The following is a 20973-nucleotide window of genomic DNA, read 5'->3' as shown; positions in this document are numbered from 1 at the left end:
AGAAGTTAAAACATAAACCTTAAAAGAAAAAAAATGAAAAATTAAAAGACAGCATTAAAAAAAAGGAGATTATTGAGAAAACAAAAGGAAAAAGGTTTATTAAAAAAAAAAGGTTAGACAATTAAAGGACAGAAATAGGTTGGTAAATGTGATAGGAAAAAGAATAGTTACATTATTCGAGATATAAAATAAAGGAAATATCAAAGAAAATAAAAAGAAATCGGATTTGAAAAAGAAGTAATTTGTAGGATATAGAACTTAGGAAAGATTATGAGAACATAAAAATCAAGGGGTACCATAGATGAAGCATGGTCCCTTCACAATTAGCAAGGTACAAAACACTATTTAAAAAGTGGAGGAAACTCAAATGAGGGCTACAAAAGTGACCTGTCATCTAAAAAAGAATGGAATACACAATTGCGTGATGATGACAAGGGTCAAAGGGTTAATCTAGTTAAACTTAAGATGAGCATTTAGGATTATGAATTAATAATGCATTTGCATGTAGGCTAATGAAGTAATAAATGCATTTGCATGTAGGATCATACACTTGGGGTTGAAAAAAAAACTCAAGAATTGAGCACATGCACAATTATTACCTTGGAAATGTACACAATGGTATCGTACAGAGATGTTGGGCAAGCTAAGCTTTGGAAGGCATCCGTGGTGCCAAGAGTCTTGAAGTTGGAGTACTAGAGATGGTTAAGTCATTCTCTTAGGATGGGTTGATGAGACAAGATAGTACTTGGGCTCTTCCCAAGCAAGAGGGTGCTATACATGGCCATAGGTGTTGATCTAGGTGGTGGTGGATATGTAAGCATTTAGTAAGGTCTGGTGACCTTAGAGAGATCTCAAGTAATTGGTATGTCATGGACGCATGACTATGGGTGATCCACAATTAGACCTGGTGGTCTAGAATGAGTACTCGTTAAGATCTGGTTCCAAACTGGTCACTTGGAACTTGGACCAATGCATGCATATGAGAGATAGATTAGGAAATGGTATCCTATTGGAAAGGAAAAGTAGAACAAAAATGGATTCCTACTAACCCTAATGGATAAAGTTGAATTAGTCTTTGTAGGAATGTCCAAAGCAAAGGAGTATATGGACAACACAACATGAAAGATAAGTACTATGTCTTTCTTATTGATTTATTTGGAAATTCGATTTAAAGGAACATACTAATGTTGGACTTGTTTGGCAGGAGTACCATACATGAAGATGAAAGATGAAGTTGTTAGTTTATACAGGAACCTAAGAGTGCTTAGGTTCATGGAAGCAAAGAAGAAGAGTACCTAATAGATGAGGACATCTTTGTCCCAAGCAAGAGGGCCTGTCACGACATGATTTTGTAGTCTAGAATGTATTAGGCTAGCATGATCAAATGTATTAATTAGAAGGTAGGCTAGGTAGGTTTAAATGGCTAAATGCCATATGGATAATTTATTGGATATGTTAATTGATTAATATATATGGAGCACTCACACATGTAGGTCCTAGGATAGGAATGGGTAGGAATGCATGGGTGCATTAATTAATGGTAGGCATAAAGAGTCATAGGCTAAGGGTAGAATAATGGGGTATGCCCAAGGGATGGATCCCAAGAGGCATGAGAGGTTGTGACCTCTCGTATGCATGGAGTGTATGTATGAGGTATTATGCATTCATATGTGGTTTGTGGCTTGTATGGAGCATGTAGAGAGGAGTCTAGCAAAAAAAAATATACTCATGTGGACACTCCTTCCACCCCATTTGGAGGGCCAATACTTCTCAATTTATGCATCATTAACACACATGTGCATTTCTGCATTGAAGGACGTGACACTCCCATAACAAAATGTCTTGGTAGGTGACACACAAAGTAATATCAACAATTGGATCCAAGCACTAACAACAATTGACTATTGCCATGCACTAGATCCAGTCCTCCTAGAAATTGATGCAAAAGTTATGCAAGTAGGACATACATGAAAGCTCAATTGATCCTACAATTCTAATGTTTATGGCCACTACGGATATGTGTGAACTTAAAGAATGTGCTCAAGGAGATTAAATGAAAGAGTATGCATCCTTAGCAATGAGACCCCCCACCAAATACCATAGTCATCTCCTCATGCACAAATATCACACTTGCATACAAATCGATCTACAAGTTCAATTATTTGAGTGCAATCCCATCCAAGATGAATGCAGGATAGCAAGAAATGCCAAAGCTCAAGAAGCTTTGATGAAAGAATCCATAGCCTTAGTTATGAGAGCCCCGCCAAACCTCTTCTCAAGAAGATTCGGCAAAAGAATCCACAATCTTAGCAATGAGACCCTCCACCAAATCTCTTCTCAAGAAGATTTGATGAAAATTCCACTGCCTTAGCAACAACGAGACCCCCTCCAGAATTAATGATCATCTACATCTTCTTAAGTGGATATAGGCTTCCTAGAAACAGAGGAGACATTTAATGGTGTAAAGACATTACAACATGATCAACTAGCGTGCCACAAGTTTCACAACCACTAGGTTACAAGCATGGCATCCCAACTTCGTGATCACAATAGGCCATAACCCAAGGATAGGTAATAAAATGGATCTGGGGGTGCATTAACTTTGTGTCAACATGGACTCAAGTAGCATGAAGTGTGTGTGTGGAGTAGTGGCAAAGCTTCGCTTGTACTTGCATAAGGCTAGGAATAATCTCTCTTAGAAATCCAACATGCATGTTCGACATGCAAGTTCTACATACAATTCCTACATGCATGTTCTACATGCAAGTTCTATATGCGTTCCTACATACATGTTCTACATGCAACTTCTACATGCAACTCCTGTATGCAACTTCTACATCTGCATCCTAGATGCAAGTTCTAATGTAGAGAGAGAAAGCCTTACAGTTTCTACATGTAGAGAGAGAAGCTCTCCAGCTTGTATAAATATACAATGTTGGAATGAAGCACAAACTTTTTAGGGCATTTTGTTGAGTTTTGTTTTGGTATTCTATGCAATTGTTTCCTTACTACCTCTTGATGAAGCTGATGATGCATGAGTCGTGATCGAGAGAAATCGGTGCGGACAATTACCAATGGTGGAAAGCCATTAAGATTTCAACCTCATCCAAGAAGTTATTGATGAATGGAGTGAGCAAAATCATCAATGGTCAATAATGTAATACAAAACAAGAAAGCTTCCTCTTGTAGGCCAACTAAGAGAGAGAACTATAGGTGATAAGAGAGAATCCCATAGGCCAAGTGATGGTGGTGGTGATCACTTGCCTCAGCTCAATACATCACAAATAAGTATTCTAAGGACTACACCACCCATCAATATTATGAGTGCTATGAAGCTTCTCATCTCACTATACAAAGGTTGCTACATCAAGAAACACATTGCTAAGACTTATCCAAAGAGACTTCCAAATGCATATTCTCCATGAAGGTACCATGCCAAAATTTCCTCTGATTTTATCTCAAGTGACCATACTAGTTTTTTGAGCTAATTGGATTGTCTTTTGTCATGTAGACATATATATTTTCAAATCATGCTTTAGTAGGTACATACCAGAATGTGTTTCACTTGGAACACCAAAGTTTCCTATCCCTATCAAGGAAGTGTTTTGGATTAGAAATGTGGCTTTTGAGCTGCATGAATTATCTATTATAGGCACTGGATATGGCCTATTTGTGCATGATTCCATAAAGAGAGGGACTAATATTATCCATTACGGAGGTGACAAATAGGCATACAGAGATTGGAAAGATGTAAAGTTAAACCAAGGCTAAAGAAGTAATCCATCCAAGAGGACCCTTATGTCTCTATGACGAATATGTTGCACATTGTTGGTGATGTTTGGTATGGCAATGTGGCTAGTTTATATTAATAGCAACTGAAATACAAATTCAAAGACAAATTTTTGTTATGTAGTTCCCCTATGTTACCACCTTGGTCCATCTCCATGAGGAAAATTGACATTGTAGTGGATACATTTGTGTTGAAACCATTGATGATATACATGCAAGAGAGGAGCTATTTGTAGACTATGAGTTTTGGTAAATGATATTGTGTGTACATTAAGTATTAGTCCAAATCATTTTTTCTTATTAGTTGTGCAATTTGGTGTTTAATTGTTGTGTATGATGTTTGATTAAATAAAGTATGAACATGGTCAAGCCAATGTTTCCTTTTGATATAGCCCCCTGGGAAGGGCAATGTTGCTATTTTTTTGAGGGGGACTATTAACTAAAAAATGTTTAAGAGACGTTTGAATTCATGTTTGTAATTTTGCATCCACCAACGGTTAAGTTCCTACCAAAAAACATATATATATTTTGTCTTTGTTTTGCATAGTTGCTATAACTTTCCCTTGTACTATAAAGTCATTTTCCACCATCTCTCGGTGTGGGAGTTCCTCCTCCAAGTCATCTACTTCACTCAACACTATAATCATGGCATCACCTTGATTTATTTCATCCTCAAAAGATTTTGACCTAGTAGGCTTGACCTCAATGTTTGCCATGTCCCTTTCTTCTCTTGAATTCAGTCTTCAGTCTCCATATCCACAAGAGCTTCAAAAGCATTTTTTGGTATGAAGGAAAGAGCATCATATTCCTCGCTAGTGAAACCTCCTATTGCAACCATTTTTTCTTCCCCTTCTTGAGGTGGCTCCATGTCTTACCCTATATTTCCTGTAATAGTCCATTTAGCCTTATGAACTAGGGGTTCCTTGGTTGCCTTGATTTTGACCTTTCTCTATTAGTAACCATAGATAACCCACACAAAAAGCAAGAATTAGGGAGATTTTTGTATACAAGAGGTTGTTCTTTGTGTACCTCCCAACCTCTATTCAAGATCTTTAGTGCTAGTAGGTAGATCTTTAGCAAGATGCATTTGTGCACACACTTGTGGGTTTCCTCTTGGGTTATTTGTGAACTACTCCTTCTCAACCTCACCCAAGCCCACCCAAGCCTCCAAAATCTTGGTTTACAATTGAAGGTGGGAGGTGAGGCAATTCAACCTAAATTAGGATTTTGGTTGACCTAGGCTTGTTTGGGGTAAATTCAAGGGAATAGCTCTATAAATATGAATGATGATTTCTCAAAGTCCATATTTCTTGGCGTAAGAATTTGAAAGCCATGTCTTCCTTTTCAAAATGTAGTGCCCCTTTGTTAGGAATCTAATGTTTGTGACTGTTAATTTTTCTTTATCTAATTTGTTTGCACCCAAGCCTATCAATGCATGTTTTTTTAGCCAAGACATTGACTCACGATGTAAATCCTGATCGCTAATTGAAAATACCCAATTACCAGGAGAATTAGAGCCTACCTCTTCTTCAAATTGTTCGCCCACTTTGTAAAATTCATGTGGATTAGCTAGTGTTCCATTTCCACTTGTTGAATGGGGGCATCCTTGTGAGCCATGCAATTTTTATGGGACTTTAGTTTCTCTTCTTTTATGCTAGAGCTTGCCTTCTCTAGTTTCAGCCTAGGGTTTTCCTTTTTTGGCATCGAGGTACTTTTGCATGCTCCTCTAGAACCTCCAACACTAAGATCGCGTCCAATGTTTGAGAATTGAGTTGCAAAATTTCCACCTTTAAACTCCTTAAGGATCCCCAAGTACTTGGACCTTGAAGGCATCGAAGTAGCTCCATTAGGCTACCACTTGATTTCACTAGGTTTGGTCCATGATGAAACTAAGGGAGCTTCACCAAGAGAGACGAGAACTGCAAAGGAGAGCTCAAGTCATTTTCTCAGCCAAAGGGAGTGAAAGGAAGTCAATGAATAGCTTCCCTATCAAGGAAAAGTGTCCCTTCAGGTTAACTAGAGTGTGCATGCTTTAGATTTGGGAGAACTTGAAGAGGATGATGAGTTCCATACCTATATCTACTAGATTCTCTCATATGTTCAGAAAATCACACTTGAGACTTTGAATGAATCCATCCTCTATAGGTCAACTAGTGGCTTCTCTTTGAGCTCTATCTATTTCTCAATGACATCCCTTGGCTCAGCTCCTTAACAAGGATTTTAATTTAGCTATTTAAGGTAGTGGAAGAAACAACATGTACTCTTGGAAAGGCAAGGGCACGATATGTGGCTCTTTTTAACAAGGATTTTAAGTTGGCTATTTAAGGACCACTGGAAGAAACAACATGTACTTTTGGAAAGGCAAGGACATGATATGTGGCTCTTTAATTTGTCTCTTTAAGTACCATTGGAAGATAGCATGTACTCTTGCAAAAGGGAGGATTGCAAAAAAATGAGCGACAAAAAACGAGCGATACAAACAATAAAAAAAATTATAAATCCCCTATTTGAGTAGCAAAGTCCATATGTTTCCTCAATGATGGAAGGTTAAATATGCATATAACTTTAAAGCCACTAACACTAATTTCACATCACCCATAAGAGAGTTGGTATGTTTCATGCCAAGTCAACGTTTGTATCAAAGACATACCCTATTGAAATAAATTTCTCTCTTTCCACCATAGTAATTGAGATCATTAATGCAATCTTCCACACAAGTGGGGTGTTTCAAAGGACTCCTTGAATGGACTAGTCTAGAGTCCATGCATATGTAAATGCTTAGCACTTTTAACTCTGTTCACTCTTGGAATGGAACAAAACCCATGTTTCTTTGCTACTGCAAAAGAATACCTCCCAAATGATTCACTCTTACATCCCACTAATCCAACCATTTCAACAAATTGACCACAATTCATATTTTCTTGCATGGAATTTTACTAGATGGTGCCATTAGGCATTCTAATCATCTAAATCATGCCTTGCCATTTGATTTGATATGTAGCATGAATCTATTATTCTTTATAAATCAAAAGATACATGGGTGTGAAAATGTAATCTTTTGGGCAAAAACAGGGAGCGCGTTAATGAAAATGTCTTCTTTTGGGCCAAAATAGGGCGCGTTAATGCGCTTCCTGTTTTGGCCCAAAAGATGTCATTTTCACATCCTTGTATCTTTGCAAGTTGTCAAAATTGGGTTTCTTGGCCCAAAAGATGCATTTTTAACATCCCTACATCTTTTGATTGTCAAATCCAAGTGGCGTAATGTTACATATCAAATTAAATAACAAGGCATGATTTAGATGAATATCATGCCTTGACACTGTCTTTTTTGGCATCTATGTTACATGTTTATGAGTGACCCCCCGGGGTAATTATATTAAACCCAAATGGAGCCACATTAAAATAGTCCTTAACTTTGGACTACTCAATTTCAAGAAATGTGACACATAACCCCCCTTTTGAATACTTTCTATTTCAAGAAATTATTTCTTAGATTCTTTCTTTTCTAGCTTTCTTCAACAAATTGTCGCTTGCTTTTTTGGACTCGCTTGCTTTGTCTGGCTTGCTCTATCGATTGCCTCTTGGAAAGGCAAGTAAATGATATATGAAACTAGTCAATTCCTTGTTGGTAGTCTTACTTGCAACATTTCTTTGTGATAGAGGAGATAGTGTCATTAATTTCAAATCTTGTTACTTAAGAGGAAAGAGCCTAACATATCCAAATCTCATATAGACCTCAAAATGACTCTCAAAGATAGAGCAACATTAAAGAAAGTATTCATGCACCAAGAAGTGATTGGACGTATCGTGCCATTGCTTTTAAAAATTGAACTTGGATGAGGAAGTAGTTGGAGATTTGATGTTTCATAAAATAGTCCTTTCTATTGAATCATATTCTCTATAAACAATACTCCCTAATGGCTCTCCTCTAATTCTTCCATTAGTTTGTTGATCTATACTTTCCATCTACCTATTCAAAAGGCCTCAACAAATTCTTCCATACATATAACTTGACATAAGGAGAACCTAATTGAAAAAGACTTTCATTTCAATTGAGTAATTTAATTGATTTCTTAGATGAAAAGATAGAGATAGCTTAGTTACACTAAAATCAAAGGGAAAATTGTAAAATTTCATGTAGAGAGGGGATTTGAACTCAAGACAATCTTTGCACACTCAGAAGGGGTTAGAGAGAAGGGGACCCTGCCCTCATACTAGTCAGACTTCCTCATTAATTCATATCCTCTTGATAACCCCCTCCAAACCTGTGGCCTTTAGAACCCCTGCCCACTTCTTTTAATACATTTTTGAATTAAATTTGTGACTTGGCGGGTCTGTGATCTTTGTGAACTATGCATGCATGCCACATCCATGAGTAATGGTAGGCTTGGGGGTAGTGCAAAGCATTGTCAAGATGATTAGATGGCTAGTGAGTAGCTCGAGGAGGGATACACGAGCATGAGTGTTATCTCGATTCAGAAGATACCTATTTTGCAAGTGTGGAGATGACAAAATAAAAGGAGGAGAAAGGTTTGGAACTACTTTCATATGTGGATGCCTTGGCCCATAAGCTTTAGGGTGGATTCTCCCCACTTATAGAACTTTAGGTTTGGAACTACTTTCATATGTGGATGCCTTGGCCCATAAGCTTTAGGGTGGATTCTCCCCACTTATATGTGGATGCCTTGGCCCATAAGCTTTAGGGTGGATGCCTTGGCCCATAAGCTTTAGGGTGGATTCTCAAGGAGGAGGCTGCATGGCATATGGGGGATGCTGAGTGGGAGGGTTGGATGATTCGTGTAAAATACACCTACTAGTGTATGAGATCCCTTTGGATATCATTAAGTGGGAGATTGAGAAGCTTGTTGGACAGGGTATCTATTTGTTCTTTACCAAATGTGTACCTTTGATGGACAAGCTTGAGCAATTTGATGTGAAATCCCCTCGAGCGGGTATGTGGCTAGCTATCTTGGTAGAGGATTTTGTCATGTTCAATGTGCATCAAAAGCCGTTCAAAATAAGTTGGTCAAGAAGTTCTTTAATTCTTTGGTGCAGTGGTTTTTCTAGTGCCATGAAGCCCCTCCTTTACTGTTGATGATTTTATTTACCATGAATGCTCTGTGTGAGTTGAGTTATTGAGTCTTCCATCTTGGTTGGGAGGTGGTGTTGAGACGTTGTCTACTACTCTTGGGAAGGTCCTTCTTATTCCTTTGTCAGCTCCAAGAGAGTTTGGTTGCAAAATGGCACGAATACCTTGGGATCATACCCAAGAGATACTGGAGTTTGTCCAAATTAGGCTTCTTGTAAGTGTCTTGCTTACTTAGTATGTTCATTTTGGTCCTTATTTGGATGCTTGATTCCTCTGCAAAGAGATTGTCCATTTTTCTTTTGCTATCCTAAGAGAGACTAGAACATAACACTCACTAGAGGTGCTAAGACTTCCAACATACTGGAGACTCCTTTGGTTAGTTTCCAACATACTGGAGACTCTTTTGGTTAGTTTCGAGCTTGCATGTAACATGCAAGCTCCCAAAACATCTTGATTGCCCCAAAAATTGAAAGATGGTGCCGTGGATTTGAAAAAGCTCGACAAGGCCTTGAAAGATGCCTCTTGGAAGACTATGCGGAAGAAGGCAAAGATGTGGTGGCAAAGATGTGGTGCAAATATATGATGGAAGGCCATTCCCATCATCATTGGAGGCCATTATTTAGCAAGAGAAAAGAGCTAGAGAGCTGATTGATTGTGGTAGAGAAAGTTTCAATTAGTGAAGATCATGAAAAAGGAATTCATGGCCAATCTCAAGAGTGCACACACTAGGAGGTCTAAGAAGAAGATATGCCCAAAGATAACCATAAGAAGAGGGTCTTTGAGGACAAAAATAGGGAGGAAGTGCCCCTAGTCAAAGGTTGAACCAAATGTTACCCTTTTGCCAACCCATGGGTCTTGGAGCAGACTAATAATGCTACTAGGGGTGCAGGTTTGGGCAAAGAGAATCGATTCAATATTTTGTGAGATGCCTACAAAACTCTTTCTCAACAAGCACAATTTGAGTGTGATCAAGGATCGAGGCAAGTGGCAAGGGTCTCATTAATCACTGGGAAACTTTGAGGCTACGTGATAAAGGGATATAGAAAGGTACAATCATGGATGTGAGGAGGTTGAAACCGAACATAGGGCTCCTACAGAAGTTAAAATGTGGGGACAAAGATAGTATTGGGTTTCCATTTCAATAGATTGGGTTTGATGTGTTTTTCAACTATCCCTATAGGGGGAAAGGTGGAATTGTTGTTCTGGTACATAATACTTTAGGTGCTAAAGAAATATTCTAGCATAAGGAAGGGTGGTATGTGGGTATAGGGGTAGTGGTGAGTGGATTTGAGTTTTAATTTTGTCTATGTCCAGGCTTCTAATGGTTTGTAGGATAGAATTGAGTGCTCAAGTTCATTGGGTTTTTCTTTGTCAGGAGTAAGTGGCTCCTTGGGGGTGATTGGAACATGATGGAAGCTCTTATAAATCTCATGTTGCTAAGTCCATTTCAAGTTTGGAGCATGAAGCCTGGGAGGAACTTTGTTTGAATTAGGGCTTGATTGCTTATGCTGAGCTTGATGCTAAGGGTTTGGGCGATTTTTCATGGAATAACAAAAGAAAGGGAGAGTAATTTTGAGTAAGGAGGATTGATATATCTAATGAGGGGTGGTGGATGTGTTCACCTATGAGGGTAAGCATCTGCTTTTGATGAGTTTGTTAGATCATGTTTTGTTTGCTGGTAGTTCTCTCTATCAGTGGAAAGTGGAAGGTCCTTTGGTGTTCCCTTTAAGTTTAGCATAATTGAGTAAGGACTTTTGTAGGATGATTCGTGTCAGTTGGAAGGAGTTAGGGAAAGGGATGGTGGACCCTTGTGTTAAATGGGATACAACCATTTTGGGAGTGCTGACTAAAGCTCGGATGTGGGCCAACATTTCCACAAGCAAAGATATGAGGATGTGGAACCAATGTTTACGATTTGGGAGGCTTTATGATTGTATTGTTACAACTCTATTGGTAGAGGTCAAGATTGCCCTGCATGATACATAGTTGGAGGAAGCTAATTGTGCACATGTGAAAAGTCATCAGCTCTAGTTACTAGTGGGTGATTGCCCATCTCAAATTTTTTAAGCCATTAAGAGAAAACAAGTCAGGGAATCCATCGACAGAGTGATGGATGATAAAGGTAGCCTAGTTATTAAGTTTTGGCATGTGTTAGAAGTTTTCAGGTTTTGGGATTGTGGGGTCAACTAGGTGTGCAAGATGATGGGGCGAACCTTGCTTGTGTGTCTAAGGTATTGGGGAAATTGGATTACAGAGTTACTGAGCCATAGAGACGAATGTTGGCCAAGCCCCTCATGTTGTGGGAGATTGTCTCAACCATAAGAGAGACAAATCTCTAGGCCTTAATGGCATGCCTGCTAAACTCTTTACTTTCTATTGGGATGTTTTAGGAAGTGATCTTGTTGATATGGTAAATGCAATAACCCTTAGGGGGTTCTTGTTAGAGGATGTGAATGCATGCCTTGTTAGGTCATTTTCCAGGTGCCAGTAGAGGCTAATGGTGGAGGATGGGAGACCCACCACGTTGATCAATACCTCCCACAAGCTAATCACAAAGGGTTTGACTTTGAGAATTATGGAGCTATGTATATGTCTAATGTCGACTAGGAGCAAAACAGATTTATCAAATCTAGAGATATATTTGAGAATGTCCTCAATGTTTTTAGTGCATTGGCATTTGCATGTTATCCTGAGTACAAGTGTTTGTTGTACAAAGCTTATGATAGGGTGAGATAAGACTTCATTGTATTAGTGCTTGAGTGCTTGGGGTTCATGCCTAATTGAAGAGATCAATTAGGCATGGACGGTCAATAGCTCCCTTCTTGTTCGCCTCTGCCTGGTTTAGTTAATTGCCTTCCTCAAGATGGGTGACTGGGTGGATTAGGGGATTGTTTCTTCCCTATGTAGGTTACTTTGCTCGCACACGCTGATGATATTGTAGCATTCTGCGGAGGAAAAAAATAGTGTTGAAAACTTGTTTGATGCTCTCTAGAAGTTTTGTGTGGCCTCATGTTTAGAATGCAGTTGGTCTAAAATCTTTGCTTTACGGGCGAATCATTCTTCGTTGTCAAGTTGGGTTAGTGAGTTGCTAGTACAATGGGCCAAAGGGGTGAAATTATTCGGCATTTGGGAGCTCCCCTAGGCTTGAGGCTGTCACTCCATCAAAGATTTAACTGTTTCAAGGAAACAATGATGGTGAAGTTGAGGGTTTGAATTGGAATGGCATTGGGCTAGAATGCTAACCTCATGATTGGTAAACACATCCTTGTAGTAGGCTGATATAACTTATGTGTCGTCAGTCTAGAACTTTTAAAAATGTCATTGGTTTGAAATTGAGAAGTTGTTTAGGTCATCCTTATGGGCTAAAGGAGGCAGTCATAAGCTACATTGATTTTATTGGGAGGATCTCAAAACACCAAAGTTGAAAGGTGGCCAGGGATTACTTGATATAGGTTTGCGAAATACGGCATTGCTATGTAAATGGCTCTTGTGTGTCTTCGAGTGTTAGGTACCTTGGGTGGCAATTGTCAAATGGTGGTTGGGTCTTGGGTGAATTTGTCTTGGTATGACAATATTTATTCTGGTTTCAATTTGAAGGTGCCTCACTTAGATTTGGTGTCAGGCCTTGTAGATGCTTGGAAGAATTATACGAAGAGGCTGAAGAGTAAATGATTTTTTGATTTTGTTGAGGGGATCCGAGCCTTCATGATAACATACGGTGGAGCTACGTGATTACGATTGAAGGGAAGCCTTTGCCGGAGTTGGATTTACCTCAGCCCCGCAGTTTCAAAGGAAGGGTGTCTCTACTAGGCTTTAAACGTGGGACACAATCAAAGCTAGCTGGAAATCGCCTGTAGAAAAACAAAAGCCACTTCACCAAAGGTCTTTGTCAATAGATGAAAACTAGATGAACTGTTTGTAGATTAATCTTAAGTTTAATCTTGGGGAGTGGGAGGCTACTCTCCTTATTGTTGTGCTGATGCAGACCCTTGAGGGGTGGCCCTCCAACTTCCACTCAAAGGCGTGGCCGATTAACTAATGGTTACTAGAGGCAGAGTGTGTTGGAGAAAGATTACTGCTAAGGTGGTCTATCAAAATTTGGTGGCGAATAAATCTCTTTTGAATAGGAAGGGGTGCTTGAGGCGATGTTCGCGACACTGGTCTGCCTACATTAGGGATGCCAATTTGAGGTTGATTGGCCAAATGGATGGGTGTAGACCCGGTTTGCCCTTTGTGTAGTAAGGTTTCAAGATGGTATGCCATTTGATGTGGGTCTGCCCAAAGTAGAGGGTGGAAGTGGCTGTGCGTAAATCAGGGCTAATGGCTTGGTTCTCTTTAAGTCCTCCTTGATGGAAACTTGCTTTGGCAGGTGTCCCCCCCTCAATGTTAGTGGCATGCTAGTTATACATTCCTACTATTGTTTTGCTTGCTATGTGGATGGTTAGGAATCAATTGGTGTTTCGGCATTTGGATAGGTCTTTGGCCATAGGGCATTAGTAGTTCTTATTGTCTGGAAGGTGAATCTGCAAGATCTGCCTTTCTTAACCAACAAAAAGATGGGCTAGTTAATTCCCATCTAAGTGATCTTTTTGTTAGTTCTTTTTTGTTACAATGTAGTTGCCTAGTAGCGTGGGCCATGAGCAACTGTGTCCCTCTCTTGGTAGCCAAATTTTCCTCCTCTTTTAATAAAATTACCAAAGTAAGGATTAAAAAAAAGACATTTTTGAATTCTTTTCAATTGGGGGAACTGATTGAGGGTGCTTACAGACTACCCCACTAGGGGCATGCCCATCAATCATGGACAGGCAAGATTGCCCGTCCACCACAGTCCAAATACATTCAATCCACCATGGGCGGGAAAGGGTGCCTGTAGTTTATAAACACCTTGAGGCTGGGGTCACACCACACGTTGGCCATCCTCTAAAAGGTGGTGTGAAGGGTTGCCGTCCTAGTTTGTCCAATAGGAAGGACGGGCCTGGACATTGACACAAAGATTTGTGTCGGGCCCATGACAGCTGCCCAACAACTTCTCCAACCGTTATAGTGTGAACCACCACACTCGACAGCAATCCTCCGATTCTATTTCCTCCGAGGGGGGATTGGTATGAACCCACCCTTAGAGTTATATATGCATTGGTGGACTCTTGCTTTTGTTCCATACAGTCTGTGAGTGTGTTCCTGTGGCCTGAGATAATGGACATCTATGCTGGATCCCTCTCATACGGCCCATGACTACGTAGCCAACTCCTCCAACCATTACATGATTGGTCCATTCTACCTACAGCCGTTTCATGATTGGCCCACTCGAAGGTGGACTAGTCCGAACGTTAACATGATTGGCCCAGTCCATATCCTCTGGTGTGAACCACGACAACGCATCTGAGAGTGTTATATATACTCATCTGGGTTTCTTTCATACACTACCCGAGTGCGTTCCTTCGGCCCACGAGATAATGGATATGTATGCAGGATCCCTCTCATACGCAACACAACTATGCGGCCTTATCGTCCCTGGCAGTGGGCTTTCCGAAGCGGAGATCTACACCTCCACTTCCCCACGCTGCAGACGCGTTCAGGTATTTCGCAGCTATTGAAATTTCTCGCGATTTACATTTTTCGTCTGAGTTTTTTGGTAATTTAGCTGTAAAATGGATAACAGTGTTTTTAAAACCCATATCCCATTGTGGGAATTGTATTTTCAGTGTGGTCATGCGTCGCAGATAGCTTACGTACCGAGCGCGTATGGAAAGAACATTTCACGGATCCTGCCCAGCACTGGGACAATCTACAGAGCAAAGTAAGTGTGAGCCGATTCTGAGCTGATGGTTTGCACTGTAAAGCTGTAGATTGGTAGTCTCATGAGTTTGTTGTGATTCTTAACAGAGAAACCCATGCTCTCCAGATTTCAAACATAAGAGTAAAAAGGAGTCGCTGTGGATAGACGGTTGGTACAATCCAGGTTGCGTTACGGACATGGTTGGGAAAAAAGACTCCAGAGGCAAGGCATCCACCATGGGTCAGGGCCAGTCAAATTTTGAAGGCCGTGGCTTGATGGAGCATGGCCAGGCCGGCTATTGGGCTGGAGGACAGGTGACTGCATCTAAAGTGAGAGAGAAGAGTGGCTGGGAGGCGCTTAGCTTAGAGCAAGCTCTGGCATCTATGGAACGGATGTCCCAGCTGCCTTCAGTTGAGAACCTTACATGCATTTTGCGTAAGTGCAGAAAGAAGGAAAGTTTAGCGTGTACTAATCGCTTGCATGTCTACATGTGCAAAAATGGGCTGGAAGATCATAAATGTCTTGAGAACTACCTTGTCCCAATGTTGGTGCAAGTTGGAAGCATGTGCGATGCTCAGCAGGTTTTTGACAGGCTGGTTGATAGGAATGTATATTCTTGGTCTTCTCTCATCATGGGATATGTTGAATGTGGGGAATCAAAGCATGCCCTCAACCTGTACCAGAAAATGCAAGAAGATTCTGTACATCCTAGCAACTATACCTTTGTGGCCCTACTGAAGGCTTGTAATAGGCTGAAGGATGTGGAAAGAGGCCGAGAAATACATGCTGAGATTGCTAGAGAGGGCTTGGAAAGAGATGTTTTTGTTGGCAACACCATGTTGGATATGTATGCCAAATGTGGCTCGCTTGCAAAAGCACAGGAGGTGTTTGACAAGCTGCCACTTCGAAATGTAGTCACATGGACTGCACTTATAACAGGATATGCCGAGCATGATCTTGGTGAGGAAGCGCTGAACTGTTTTGAACTGATGCAGATTGAGGGTGTCACCCCAAATGCTGTCACATTTGTTTGCAGCTTGAAAGCTTGCGGCAGCATAGGTGCCATAGACAAGGGCCGAAAAGTACACACTGAGATAGCTAGAAAGGGGCTGGAAAGAGATCTTTTTGTTGGCAACACCTTGGTGGATATGTATGCCAAATGTGGCTCACTTTCGAAAGCACAAGAAGTGTTTGATGAGCTGCCAGTACAAAATGTAGTCTCATGGAATGCACTGATCACAGGATTTGTTGAACACGGTCTTGGTGATGAAGCTTTGAATTGTTTTGAAGAGATGCGACTGGAAGGCGTTTCTCCAAATGGAGTCACATTTATTTGCAGTTTGAAAGCTTGTGGGAGCATAGGAGCCATAGACAAGGGCAGAGAAATACACAGTGAGATTGCAAGAAAGGGGTTGGAACGAGATCTTACTGTGGGAAATATCTTGGTGGATATGTACGCCAAATGCTGCTCACTTGCAAAAGCACGGGAACTGTTAGACAAGCTGCCAGTCCAAGATGTAGTGTCATGGAATGCAATTATCACAGGATATACTGAACATGGTCTGGGTGAGGAAGCGCTCAACTGTTTTGACCAGATGCAACTGGAGGGTGTCTCTCCAAATGCAGTCACATTTATCTGCAGCTTGAAAGCTTGTGGCAGCATAGGAGCCATAGACAAGGGCAGAGAAATACATGCTGCGATTGCCAGGAAGGGATTGGAAACAGATCTTATTGTTGGCAACACTTTGGTGGATATGTATGCCAAATGCGGCTCGCTTGCAAAAGCACAGGAAGTATTTGACAAGCTGCCAGTTCGAGATGTAGTCTCATGGAACGCATTAATCGCAGGATATGCAGAGCATGGCCTTGGTCAGGAAGCACTGAACTGTTTTGAACAGATGCATTTGGAAGGGGTATCTCCAAATGCTGTCACCTTTGTTTGCAGGTTGAAAGCTTGTGGCAGCATTGGAGCTGTAGACCAGGGCCGAGAAATACATGTTGAGATTGCTAGAAAGGGGCTGCAAGGAGATCTTTTTATTGGCAACACCTTGGTGGATATGTATGCCAAATGTGGCTCGCTTGCAAAGGCACAGGAACTGTTTGATGAGTTGCCAGTTCGCGGCTTAATTGCGTGGAATGCATTAATTGCAGGATATGCTGAACATGGGTTCGGTGAGGAAGCGCTGGACTGTTTTGAACAGATGCAACTGGAGGGTGCCTCTCCAAATGCAGTCACATTTGTTTGCAGCTTGAAAGCTTGTGGGAGCATAGGAGCCATTGACAGGGGACAGATAATACATGCTGAAATTGCCAGAAAGGGGTTGGAAAGGGATCTTATTGTTGGCAACACTTTGGTGGATATGTATGCCAAATGTGGCTCGCTCATAAAAGCACGAGAAGCATTTGACAAGCTGCCTATTCAAAATGAAGTCTCCTGGAATGCAATAATCACAGGGTATGCCCAGCTAGGAGAAAGTGAAAGTGTTTTCCATATGATTGAGAGAATGATGAAAGAAGGCATTAAGCCAGGCAGGGTCGTATTCCTTGTAGCTCTTACTGTATGCAGTCACGCAGGTTTAGTGGATAAGGGCCAGAAGTATTTTGATGTCATGACCAAAGACTATGGTATCACTCCAACCATTAAGCACCATTCTTGTATGGTTGATCTCCTTGGCCGTGCAGGTCAATTAGATGAGGCAATAGCGATGGTGAAGAAGATGCCCTTCCATCCTAATCTTGTGATGTGGCATACTTTGCTGGGTGCTTGTCGAAAGTGGGGTAATGTGGAGCTTGGAAGACTGGCCTTTGAACATGCGACGCAATTGGATGATAAGGATGCTGCAGCTTATGTTTTGATGTCAAACATCTATGCAGATACCCACATGCACGAGGACGAGAAGTACGTTGAGGCAATGAGAACAGGCATGGAAGAAGCTAGGCCAAGGTTGGTGTCTGAAGTTGGTTGAATTGTTCAGTCTGTTTTCCCAAAGGAAAAATATGCTTGCAAAGCTAGTATATATTTCCCTTAAAAGGAGGGAGGGTGGGTATTTGTTAGATATTGATTGGGTGTCAGTGACATCTCTGTTAAGGAAAGATGGGTTATGTGGGCACACTGAGAAGATGACTAATCAATATTCGCAAGGAGCACCTAATGACTCTCATGGGGTCACTGCGCTAATATCAATGGCAAAGCAGGCCACCTTCTTTTCAGGGATGCAAACCATTTCATGTCTTCCAAGGAAGGAAAGTGTGCATGTGGGATTATTGATGATGGTAGTGCAACTATAGCAGTTGGTGTGTCTCTTATTTGAAATGTTCGTACTAAAATGATGGAAAGACAGGTAGGTGTACTCAAGAGTATGACATTGGGTCAGATGCTAATCTGTGTAATACTTTTATAAGAGATGGTAAATGCCTGAATCTGCATCTTTAGAAATAAAAATTGCAATTTCAATGATTTCTGCAAATTACAGTTGGTGATATTTTGGTGATTCTTGTGGGTGCAGTGCTATTTCTTTTGGACAGATTTCTTATCACTTTCGAATCCCTTGGGTGATTTTTATGATCATCCTCATAGAATATCATGTGTAATCAAAATGGTATTATCTATGATCATTGAAGTGAAACATGTAGATTATAGGATTGATGATTACAATATTAGTATATGAGAGAGAGCAAACTAACAGCAGTTCAGCACTCTCATATAATTAGTTCACCATAGGGGAACTCTTGGAAGGAGTGCTGTATTCAATGTTCTGTTCTAGTTAAACTCCCTCCAAGATTTGGCTACATGTGTGTGTGTGTGTGAGAGAGAGAGATTTTATTCCTGTTTTTTGGAAGATTTTGTTTCTTGATTTGCTTGTTTATTTTTGCTTATTGTTTCTTCTTTATTTCTTGTTTTCTTTCTCTTTTGTTTATGTGACGTATTTTTGTAAGCACTGGGTTTGCCCAAGAGACTCTGTGGGTCTTTAGAAACCCAGTATAACTGCTTATGCTTGGGCACTGATGACGACATAGGTGTTGATTTGCTTGCTAAGTATGTCTTCCTTTTGTTTTTTAAAATCTTTTTGTTACCTCTTCCGTTTTCTCTTTATTTTCTGTGTAGATTTTTGGACTTTAGAACAACATATATAACTCTTTCTCCACAAGGGACTCGTAAAGAGGAAAAAAGGGGAGGTGTCAAACTCACATGGGATTGCATGTAAAATTGCATTGTGAATGAGCTACTTCCCATGGCTGAGTCTGCCCTTGACCTTCGGAGTGCTGACCGAAACTCAGGACGAAGACCTTTGTATAAATGGATGCTCAACTATGTGTGGGTGTGTGGATTTGTATGTGTGAGATCATATGTTAAACTATGGTCTACACCCACTGTTGGGCGCTGATGACATTGGTGGGGATGTATACTAGCTAGTCCCTGCTATGCATGGAGTATATAGTTTTCAACCTTATGAGTGACTATTATGAGATTGAAACTGCACAATGTGTGATGTTTTTAGAGAATGAGTTTGCGCATGTTCCTGGATTCATCTATATATATGTGAACAAGCTACTAATCTTCAGGCTAAATTACTAGCGCAACATCCACCAATCCATCATATATTGTCTGCAGCACACCCACACATGTATGGGTCTGAGGCATGATGGCATATCCTTCAAAAGTATTCATACCACAGCCAGTTGTACCAGAAGGGTAGTACCAGTCCCATAGATCCTGAAGGGTCTCAAGCGTACTTTAATACAATCATATCATATATCCCTCCCTCTCTCTCTTCATCTCTCCTCTCTCCTCTCTCCTCATGTCTTCCACTCGCTCCTGATCTGTTTTTCCCAGTATATATCTCCCTCTCCATTCCTCTCCCTGCTCTCTCCCTCTCATTGTCACTCGCCTGCAGGTTTGTTTTTGTGAACTCTAGAGAGTATCTTATGTTTCGAAGTTTCATTCTGTATATAAACATGGCAAAGCTTTGATGTAGATGTGCAGGAGCACTGAGATGGAGTGGTGCCAAACAATTAACATGCCATACAAACACATTTTGTAGCTTTGTCAATTATTTGAAGTACGACAACCTCTACATGCACAAAGAGGTGCAAAAGGGGTCTTTTGGAACATATGGAAAATTGGACAAACTATATGGCTCAAGGGACATAACCGTAACAACACCAGAACTACTTATTTTTATCCCCTTAATGTGTATCGTAAGAGCTAGTCCCTCATGTGTACTCATCTCTCTCCCACTCTCTCAACGTGGTATCAATCCATTATTGAACATGTGCTAAGTGCTGGAAATGCTCTTAAAGAGCTTGAGTGTGGCAGTTGTTGCAATTTCAAAGCTTATTAAAGCATGGTTTAATAGAACTGATTAGCTCACATTGTCTCCCATAGAGAGCTTAGAGACATTCATGTGCCTCTTGTAAGTCAACTTGGTACCCACATACCTTATCTAACACTCGCATGATTTTTAGAATACTCACGTCTCACTTGTCTGCAAATCTGCATGTTGGAATTGAGTAAGACCTTATGTGAGTGCATATGCTAGCCTTCTGTCCTGGTAATCCAAATGTTTGCAACTATGCCCATGCTTATTACAAGAATCACCAATCTTTATAACTAGGTCAAGTTAATCTGACAACGTAAGTCAACTAGGTCTAGTTAAGTCATTCCATCCAAAGTCTATATATCTTAAGACTTAAACTCTCAAGCTGAATCTTTGATCAAAATGAAAAATCTATCTTCTCTATTTAAGGTCCAAATTAAACCCAATCTGGACCCAACTTTCTGTGAGAAGGGCAGCGGTCTGAACAGAAATGGAGAGAGAGAGCGAGCAAACCACAAACAAGCAAAACTGGAGAGGGGAGAAAGAAACAAGAGAGACTGCAAGGGATCTCAAGACAAAACCCCACAAGAGCTCGGGAAAACCTCTGCTGAATAGGCACCAAATACTCCACACTGAGATGATCCACAACTGTGCGAGGGAGCCTATATATAGGGAGCCACCCCCCTTGTTGGTTGGTACATGTGGGCCGACCCCCTGCTGTAGGTGGGCTGACCCCTGCTGTAGGTGGGTTGACCTCCTCTCGTGACCATAGGGGCTGCCACGCAGTCCTAGAAAGGGGCTGCCCCCCTGCCATATGTAGGGCTGCGTGGCAGCCCTACAAGGGGCTGTGCCCCTGGATTTAGAGCTGCCCAACAGGGCCGACCAGTCCGCGACAGCCTCCTGCCCTATAAGGGCTGCTGCACACAGCCTGACCCCCTACCCTCCATGGCCTGACTAGCGGGCCTAGGTGGCCACGCAGTCCTAGAAAGGGGCTGCCCCCC

The 20973-nt window shown here is 41.0% G+C and overlaps 1 protein-coding gene across 1 annotated transcript; it reads left to right on the top strand.

Annotated features, from left to right (window-relative positions):
• Positions 1-14181: 14181 nt before the first annotated feature.
• On the top strand, positions 14182-17755 carry LOC147902422 (pentatricopeptide repeat-containing protein At4g39530-like). Its single transcript, XM_087373468.1, has 3 exons — positions 14182-14454; positions 14581-14675; positions 14762-17755. Exons 1-3 carry the CDS (start codon positions 14373-14375, stop codon positions 17618-17620), a joined length of 3036 nt encoding a protein of 1011 aa, XP_087229594.1. The 5' UTR covers positions 14182-14372; the 3' UTR covers positions 17621-17755.
• Positions 17756-20973: the final 3218 nt, after the last annotated feature.

This window comes from Dipteris shenzhenensis, chromosome 4, assembly GCF_047967505.1.
Source record: "Dipteris shenzhenensis isolate YYH24624 ecotype China chromosome 4, Dip_SZ_1.0, whole genome shotgun sequence".
Classification (NCBI taxonomy): Eukaryota; Viridiplantae; Streptophyta; class Polypodiopsida; order Gleicheniales; family Dipteridaceae; genus Dipteris; species Dipteris shenzhenensis.
The sequence above is the reverse complement of the archived record's forward strand: the minus strand, read 5'-3'. Positions and strand labels throughout refer to the sequence as shown.

What these genes read in the sequence shown, in the direction of transcription:
- LOC147902422 (XM_087373468.1), top strand. Translation starts at nt 14,373, where the DNA reads ATGCGGCCTTATCGTCCCTGGCAGTGGGCTTTCCGAAGCGGAGATCTA. An exon ending in CACGCTGCAGACGCGTTCAG is followed by an intron (nt 14,455 to 14,580) that starts GTATTTCGCAGC and finishes TTGTATTTTCAG; the next exon opens with TGTGGTCATGCGTCGCAGAT. An exon ending in GGGACAATCTACAGAGCAAA is followed by an intron (nt 14,676 to 14,761) that starts GTAAGTGTGAGC and finishes GATTCTTAACAG; the next exon opens with AGAAACCCATGCTCTCCAGA.